The 8,471-nt window shown below is 53.4% G+C and overlaps 1 protein-coding gene and 1 long non-coding RNA gene across 2 annotated transcripts in view; one reads left to right on the top strand and one right to left on the bottom strand.

The window, feature by feature from the left end:
* The window catches only part of LOC140402926 (uncharacterized), a 66,282-nt gene that overhangs the window by 32,135 nt on the left and 25,676 nt on the right, over nt 1-8,471 (top strand). The window lies entirely within an intron of this gene.
* dcst2 (DC-STAMP domain containing 2) overlaps nt 7,922-8,471 on the bottom strand; it is a 69,605-nt gene continuing 69,055 nt past the window's right edge. Inside the window, exon 15 of the mRNA XM_072490564.1 lies at nt 7,922-8,312. Coding sequence (XP_072346665.1) covers nt 7,991-8,312 — 322 coding nt within the window. The 3' untranslated portion in view covers nt 7,922-7,990. The remainder of the gene's footprint in view (nt 8,313-8,471) is intronic.

Raw genomic sequence — 8,471 nt, 5'->3', positions numbered from 1 at the left:
CTCATTGCCAGAGGAATACGGGATGAGGAGGGAGTCTCCGGGAGGAGAGGGCCCATTCCCAGAGGAATACGAGGTCAGCGGGAGTCCTCCGGGAGGAGAAGGGCACATTCCAGAGGAATACAAGGTCAGGCGGGAGTCTCCGCGAGGAGCGGGCCCCATTCCCAGAGGAATACGAGGTCAGGCGGGAGTCTCCGGGAGGAGAGGGCCCATTCCCAGAGGAATACGAGATCAGGCGGGAGTCTCCGCGAGGAGAGGGCCCATTCCCAGAGGAATACGAGGTCAGGCGGGAGTCTCCGCGAGGAGAGGGCCCATCCCCAGAAGAATACGAGATCAGGCGGGAGTCTCCGCGAGGAGAGGGCCCATCCCCAGAAGAATACGAGGTCAGGCGGGAGCCCCCACTGACAGATGGAAAGTTGAAGACGAACGGCTCACAGGACTGGGGGTGACAGGAGCTACCGGTGGGGTGGCCAGACCGAGGAAGGGGACCTGGTGGATCCCTCGTAATCTCGCAGAGAAAAATATATATTTTTTTTTACAAATGGCTGTGAGGCTGTGGCAGAAAGGCCGTTAGATATTGTCGAATCCGGCGGCTGCCAAGAGGGGGTTGTCACAGTCAGGGTTCTGAAATGCTTCAAGCCGAATCATGGGCGTGTGCGCCCCCCCCCCCCCCCCCCCCCCCCCCCCAATGCACCTTCTCTTTATGGGTTAAGTGGCAACTGCTGTAATGAAACACTGTGTGAGAGAGAGAGTGAGTGAGTGACAGTGTGGGCCGTCTGATTGTTTTTTATAATATAAATTTAGAGTTCCCAATTATTTTCTCTCTCTTCTCCCCCCCCCCCCCCCGGGTCCTCGGCGCCGTGAGGCAGCGGCGCTCAGCACTGCGCCGCCCTCGTTCTCGTCTGGCTGGTGAGTGTGAACTGTGTGGGTGTGTGGGGGCCGGAGTGTCAGGGCAAGCGATTTAAGCGTGCGCCTGCGCGCGGCACGCGCCTGGGTCTGCGCGGGTCTCCCCTTCTGCCGCTCTTTCTCCCTCTGAGGCAGTTTGGATTAGGGCATCCGTGCGCGCCCCCCCCCCCCCCCACCCCCCGACCCTGCCCCTGTCTCTCACTCGGTCACTGCTTGTAAAAGACCTGTTTAGTGACCAGTTATTGATCCGCCGCGACAGCGGGCTGGCAGTCCGCCGCTCGCCCTGACGCTGACTTAGACGTAGATTTGAAGGATTAATATATATTTAAATTATATACAAGAATATATGACAAAGTATGAATCATGCCACCCTGTGCGTGTGCGAATGTGAGACAATATCAGCGACCATTCACAACTTATTTAAATACCGATCAGGAATGGAACCTTCTATACAAAACATGAGGTTTGAAACTCTTGAATATATATATATATAAAAATATATATATAGAGATAATATTATCTTCGTTCAGTTTGATTTGTCTGCTGCAGCCAATGCTCCCTCGTTGCCCTCTCCTCCCCTCTCCCTTGAGGCTTTCAATGTAGGGAGGGAGCTTTGCTCTATCTAACCCCGTGCTGCGCCTGTCCCGGGAGTGTTTGATGGGGACAGTGTAGAGGGAGCTTTACTCTGTATCTAACCCCGTGCTGTACCTGTCCTGGGAGTGTTTGATGGGGACAGTGTAGAGGGAGCTTTACTCTGTATCTAACCCCGTGCTGTCCCTGTCCTGGGAGTGTTTGATGGGGACAGTGTAGAGGGAGCTTTACTCTGTATCTAACGCCGTGCTGTCCCTGTCCTGGGAGTGTTTGATGGGGACAGTGTAGAGGGAGCTTTACTCTGTATCTAACCCCGTGCTGTCCCTGTCCCGGGAGTGTTTGATGGGGACAGTGTAGAGGGAGCTTTACTCTGTATCTAACCCCGTGCTGTCCCTGTCCTGGGAGTGTTTGATGGGGTCAGTGTAGAGGGAGCTTTACTCTGTATCTAACCCCGTGCTGTACCTGTCCTGGGAGTGTTTGATGGGGACAGTGTAGAGGGAGCTTTACTCTGTATCTAACCCCGTGCTGTACCTGTCCTGGGAGTGTTTGATGGGGACAGTGTAGAGGGAGCTTTACTCTGTATCTAACCCCGTGCTGTACCTGTCCTGGGAGTGTTTGATGGGGACAGTGTAGAGGGAGCTTTACTCTGTATCTAACCCCGTGCTGCGCCTGTCCTGGGAGTGTTTGATGGGGACAGTGTAGAGGGAGCTTTACTCTGTATCTAACCCCGAGCTGCGCCTGTCCCGGGAGTGTTTGATGGGGACAGTGTAGAGGGAGCTTTACTCTGTATCTAACCCCGTGCTGCGCCTGTCCCGGGAGTGTTTGATGGGGACAGTGTAGAGGGAGCTTTACTCTGTATCTAACCCCGTGCTGTACCTGTCCTGGGAGTGTTTGATGGGGACAGTGTGGAGGGAGCTTTACTCTGTATCTAACCCCATGCTGTACCTGTCCTGGGAGTGTTTGATGGGGACAGTGTAGAGGGAGCTTTACTCTGTATCTAACCCCGTGCTGCGCCTGTCCCGGGAGTGTTTGATGGGGACAGTGTAGAGGGAGCTTTACTCTGTATCTAACCCCGTGCTGCGCCTGTCCCGGGAGTGTTTGATGGGGACAGTGTAGAGGGAGCTTTACTCTGTATCTAACCCCGTGCTGCGCCTGTCCCGGGAGTGTTTGATGGGGACAGTGTAGAGGGAGCTTTACTCTGTATCTAACCCCCGTGCTGTACCTGTCCTGGGAGTGTTTGATGGGGACAGTGTGGAGGGAGCTTTACTCTGTATCTAACCCCGTGCTGTACCTGTCCTGGGAGTGTTGATGGGGACAGTGTAGAGGGAGCTTTACTCTGTATCTAACCCCGTGCTGCGCCTGTCCCGGGAGTGTTTGATGGGGACAGTGTAGAGGGAGCTTTACTCTGTATCTAACCCCGTGCTGTACCTGTCCTGGGAGTGTTTGATGGGGACAGTGTAGAGGGAGCTTTACTCTGTATCTAACCCCTTGATGTACCAGCCCTGGGAGTGTTTGATGGGGACAGGGTAGAGGAGCTTTACTCTGTATCTAACCCCGTGCTGTACCTGTCCTGGGAGTGTTTGATGGGGACAGTGTAGAGGGAGCTTTACTCTGTATCTAACCCCTTGTTGTACCTGTCCTGGGAGTGTTTGATGGGGACAGCTGTAGAGGGAGCATTACTCTGTATCTAACCCTGTGCTGTACCTGTCCTGGGAGTGTTTGATGGGGACAGTGTAGAGGGAGCTTTACTCTGTATCTAACCCCATGCTGTACCTGTCCTGGGAGTATTTGATGGGGACAGTGTAGAGGGAGCTTTACTCTGTATCTAACCCCGTGCTGTACCTGTCCTGGGAGTGTTTGATGGGGGCAGTGTAGTGGGAGCTTTACTCTGTATCTAACCCCGTGCTGTATCTGTCCTGGGGAGTGTTTCATGGGGACAGTGTAGAGGGAGCTTTACTCTGTATCTAACCCCGTGCTGTACCTGTCCTGGGAGTGTTTGATGGGGACAGTGTAGAGGGAGCTTTACTCTGTATCTAATCCCGTGCTGTACTTGTCCTGGGAGTGTTTGATGGGGGCAGTGTCGAGGGAGCTTTACTCTGTATCTAACCCCGTGCTGTACCTGTCCTGGGAGTGTTTGATGGGGCAGTGTAGAGGGAGCTTTACTCTGTATCTAACCCCGGGCTGTACCTGTCCTGGGAGTGTTTGGTGGGGTCAGTGTAGAGGGAGCTTTACTCTGTATCTAACCCCGTGCTGTACCTGTCCTGGGAGTGTTTGATGGGGACAGTGTAGAGGGAGCTTTACTCTGTATCTAACCCCGTGCTGTACCTGTCCTGGGAGTGTTGATGGGGACAGTGTAGGAGGAGCTTTGCTCTGTATCTAACCCCGTGCTGTACCTGTCCTGGGAGTGTTTGATGGGGCAGTGTAGAGGGATCTGTATCTGTATATCTGCTGTGTTTGTGGAACCGACCTCTTCACTCACCTGATGAAAGGAGCAGCGCTCCGAAAGCTGGTGATTCGAAACAAACCTGTTGGACTGGAACCTGGTGTTGTAAGCCTTCTTACTGTGCCCACCCCGGTCCCATCTCCACGTTATCGAACGGCGGGGAAGACTCAAGGGGACGAATGCCCCCCCCCCCCCCCCCCAACTCTCCCGGCTGAGTCCCACACAGCGGGGCGGGGGGGATGGGTCCGGACTCCGGTTTTTGCACTACCCACGTGGCCGGTCGGCCGGTTCGTTCGCTGGTTAGCACTTAGCCTAGTTGCACTTTAAATGTTGGAAGCCCCCCCCGCCCCCCGCCACGACTCCTCCACATTACCTCGGGGTGGAGGGTGAGGGGTGGGTAGGAGAAGACTCTCTCGCTTTCTCGCTCTCCCTCTCTCCGGAATATGCCCCCAATTGGAAGGGGTGATTCACTGTGCACCTTAATTTAGTTTTCGACACCCTCCCACCCTCAGGTATCGGGTGAACAACTGCCTTCGTAACCTTTGCACGGGGGGTGATGGGGTGTTGTTTTGGTGCGAGACTGGACATTCCGTAGACATTTATTTTCCTTCTGGAAGGATTATTTAATTCCACGTCAGATTTTCGATTTGGGAAGGGGGTGAGCTTCCGGCTGACTATGAAATAAAGGATGCACTTGTTTGCCGTTTTTATCCTTTTCTGTTCCCCATTTACCCCCCCTCACGTCGGTTGTAAATATTTGGGGGGGGTGGGGGGGGGGGGGGGTGTGAGGGGAAGATTGTGCCTTAATCACGGTGGTCTGTCCATTATCTGATGGGAGTGGAAATAAATTTGATTTATCGATCGCACGAGCGGTTTTTCAAACGTGTCTGTGGTTACTTCCCGCCGGCACTTCGCACATTTGTGAGCAGTTCTGGGCCCGTATCTAAGGAAGGATGAGCTGGGGCCTTGGAAAGGGGTCCAGAAGGAGGTTCACAGGAATGATTCCTGGAATCAAGAGCCTGTCGTATGAGGAACGGTGGAGGACACTGGGTCTCTACTCGTTGGGAGTTTAGAAGGACGAGGGGGCGGATCTTATTGAAACTTACAGGATACTGCGAGGCCTGGAGAGAGTGGACGTGGAGAGGATGTTTCCACTTGTCGGAAAAACTAGAATCCGAGGGCACCATCTCAGACTGAAGGGGCGATCCTTTAAAACAGAGATGGGGAGGAATTTCTTACAGCCAGACTAGTACAAAAGGTGAAGTCACACGGGATCAGGGGTGAGCTGGCAAGGTGGATACAGAACTGGCTAGGTCATAGAAGGCAGAGAGTAGCAATGAAGGATGCTTTTCTAATTGGAGGGCTGTGACCAGTGGTGTTCCGCAGGGATCAGTGCTGGGACCTTTGCTCTTTGTAGTATATACAAATGATTTGGAGGGAAATGTAACTGGTCTGATTAGTAAGTTTGCAGACGACACAAAGGTTGGTGGAATTGCAGATAGCGATGAGGACTGTCAGAGGATACAGCAGGATTTAGATTGTTTGGAGACTTGGGCGGCCAGATGGCAGATGGAGTTTAATCCGGACAAATGTGAGGTAATGCATTTTGGAAGGTCTAATGCAGGTAGGGAATATACAGTGAATGGTAGAACCCTCAAGAGTATTGAAAGTCAAAGAGATCTAGGAGTACAGGTCCACAGGTCATTGAAAGGGGCAACACAGGTGGAGAAGGTAGTCAAGAAGGCATACGGCATGCTTGCCTTCATTGGCCGGGGCATTGAGTATAAGAATTGGCAAGTCATGTTGCAGCTGTATAGAACCTTAGTTAGGCCACACTTGGAGTATAGTGTTCAATTCTGGTCACCACACTACCAGAAGGATGTGGAGGCTTTAGAGAGGGTGCTGAAGAGATTTACCAGAATGTTGCCTGGTATGGAGGGCATTAGCTATGAGGAGCGGTTGAATAAACTCAGTTTGTTCTCACTGGAACGGCGGAGGTTGAGGGGAGACCTGATAGAGGTCTACAAAATTATGAGGGGCATAGACAGAGTGGATAGTCAGGTAGAGGGGTCAATTACTAGGGGGCATAGGTTTAAGGTGCGAGGGGGCAAGGTTTAGAGTAGATGTACGAGGCAAGTTTTTTACGCAGAGGGTAGTGGGTGCCTGGAACTTGCTACCAGAGGAGGTGGTGGAAGCAGGGACGATAGTGACATTTAAGGGGTACCTTGACAAATACATGAATAGGATGGGAATAGAGGGATACGGACCCAGGAAGTGTAGAAGATTGTAGTTTAGTCGGGCAGCATGGTCGGCACGGGCTTGGAGGGCCGAAGGGTCTGTTCCTGTGCTGTACTTTTCTTTGTTCAGAGGGTGGTGAATCTGTGGAACTCTTTGCCGCAGAAGGCTGTGGAGGCCAATTCACTGAGTGTGTTAAGAGATAGATAGGTTCTTGATCAATATGGGGATCAGGGGTTATGGGGAGAAGGCAGGAGAATGGGGGTGAGAAAATATCAGCCATGATTGAATGGCGGAGCAGACTCGATGGGCCGAGTGGCCTAATTCTGCTCCCATGTCTTATGGTCTAATGGATTGCTTACGACGCGAGGTCCGTCTCCGAGGGGGGAGGGGAGAATGTGGGACTCCCACTGAGAGTCAGGCGGCACGGTCGCACAGAGAACACTGAGCGGAGTCCGAACGTGCTCCCCCGTGCCTGCATGGGTTTCCTCCGGGTGCTCCGGTTTCCTCCCACAGTCCAAAGATGTGCAGGTTAGGTGGATTGGCCGTGCTAAATTGTCCCTTCGTGTCCAAAGATGTGCAGGTAGGTGGATTGGCCGTGATAAATTGTCCCTTGGTGTCCTAAGATGTGCAGGTTAGGTGGATTGGCCGTGCTAAATTGTCCCTTAGTGTCCGAAGATATACAGGTTAGGTGGATTGGCCGTGCTTAATTGTCCCTTAGTGTCCGAAGATATACAGGTTAGGTGGATTGGCCGTGCTAAATTGTCCCTTAGTGTCCAAAGATGTGCGGGTTAGGTGGTTTGGCCGTGCTAAATTGTCCCTTAGTGTCCAAAGATGTGCAGGTTGGGTGGATTGGCCGTGCTAAATTGTCCCTTAGTGTCTGAAGATATACAGGTTAGGTGGATTGCCGTGCTAAATTGTCCCTTAGTGTCCGAAGATATACAGGTTAGGTGGATTGGCCGTGCTAAATTGTCCCTTAGTGTCCAGATGTGCAGGTTAGGTGGATTGGCCGTGCTAATTTGCCCTTGGTGTCTAGAAAGATTAGGTGGGGTTACGGGGATAGGGTGGAGCTGTGGTCTTTAATAGGGTGCTCTTTCAAGGGGCCAGTGCAGACTCGATGGACCCCGAGTCTGTGCCGCTGTGAAGCAACAGTGCTAACCACTGTCCTACCATGCCGCCTATGTGGGACTCGCACCGGGAGTTTGGAAAGACGACCGATGTGCCGTGTATAAACTGGAAAAATCATTTTATTCCCATTTGAGATTCCCGCTCGCTCGCGTACAGTCCGATGTAGCCCTCGGTGGTATAAGATCGTTATTTTAATATTTACGGAATTCCAGTTTCCCCCACTCTCTCTCTCCCCCTCCCAAACCTCTTTCGTTCCCTCTCTCCAAACATTCCCTGATATGTCATTTAAAAAAAAAAATTTAGTCTTCCCAATTCTTTTTTTTTCCCAATGAAGGCGCAATTTAGCGTGGCCAATCCACCTACCCTGCACATCTTTTGGGTTGTGGGGGGGGGGGGGGGGGGGCAAAACCCACGCAAACATGGGGAGGGTGGGCAAACTCCACACGGACGGTGTGACCCAGAGCCGGGAACGAACCCGGGTCGTCGGCGCCGTGAGGCAGCAGGGCTAACCCACTGCGCCACCGTGCTGCCCCTAAATGACAAAGATTGCCCCTCTCTCTCTCCCCCCCCCCCTCTCGCTCTCCCTCTCGCCCCCCCCCCCTCTCCAAACATTCCCTGATATTTTAATGACATGAATGCTGTTCTCTCTCTGTCGCTCCCCCTCCCTCCCAGCCTCTTCTCCGAGCAGACTCAGTTGAGGTCAGGCAGCACCAGCTCCCAGTCCTTGTCCATGTGGGTGTAAGTGTCGATGGTTTGCGCCTGAGAGGAGATGGTGCCGGGGGTAGCGCTGCTCTGGCTGGGGCTGCTCAACTCCGCTCTGCTGCTGCTGCTGCTGGTGGTGGTGGTCCGTGACACCCGGGAGCTCCTTGCCTCCCTCTCCAGGTCGCTCACGGTCACCAGGTCCCTGTCGCTCCTCTTGACGATGAACTCGTGGGGGTCGTAAGGCTCGTCCGAGGTCGTCTCGCCCGCCCCCGACTGTTCCTGGTACCCGAACTCCAGCTCACTGTCGCTGCTGGAGGGCGGAGAAAGATAGTTAGTGCTCCATTTCCTGAAGACATTCCTAAACATAGGGGGCAGAGTGGGTTAGCACTGCTGCCTCATGGCGCCAGGGACCCGACTTCGCTTCCAGCCTGGGGTGACTTGACTGTGTGGAGTTTGCATGTTCTCCCCG

This window comes from Scyliorhinus torazame, chromosome 26 (genome assembly GCF_047496885.1).
Source record: "Scyliorhinus torazame isolate Kashiwa2021f chromosome 26, sScyTor2.1, whole genome shotgun sequence".
Taxonomy (NCBI): Eukaryota; Metazoa; Chordata; class Chondrichthyes; order Carcharhiniformes; family Scyliorhinidae; genus Scyliorhinus; species Scyliorhinus torazame.
The sequence above is the reverse complement of the archived record's forward strand: the minus strand, read 5'-3'. Positions and strand labels throughout refer to the sequence as shown.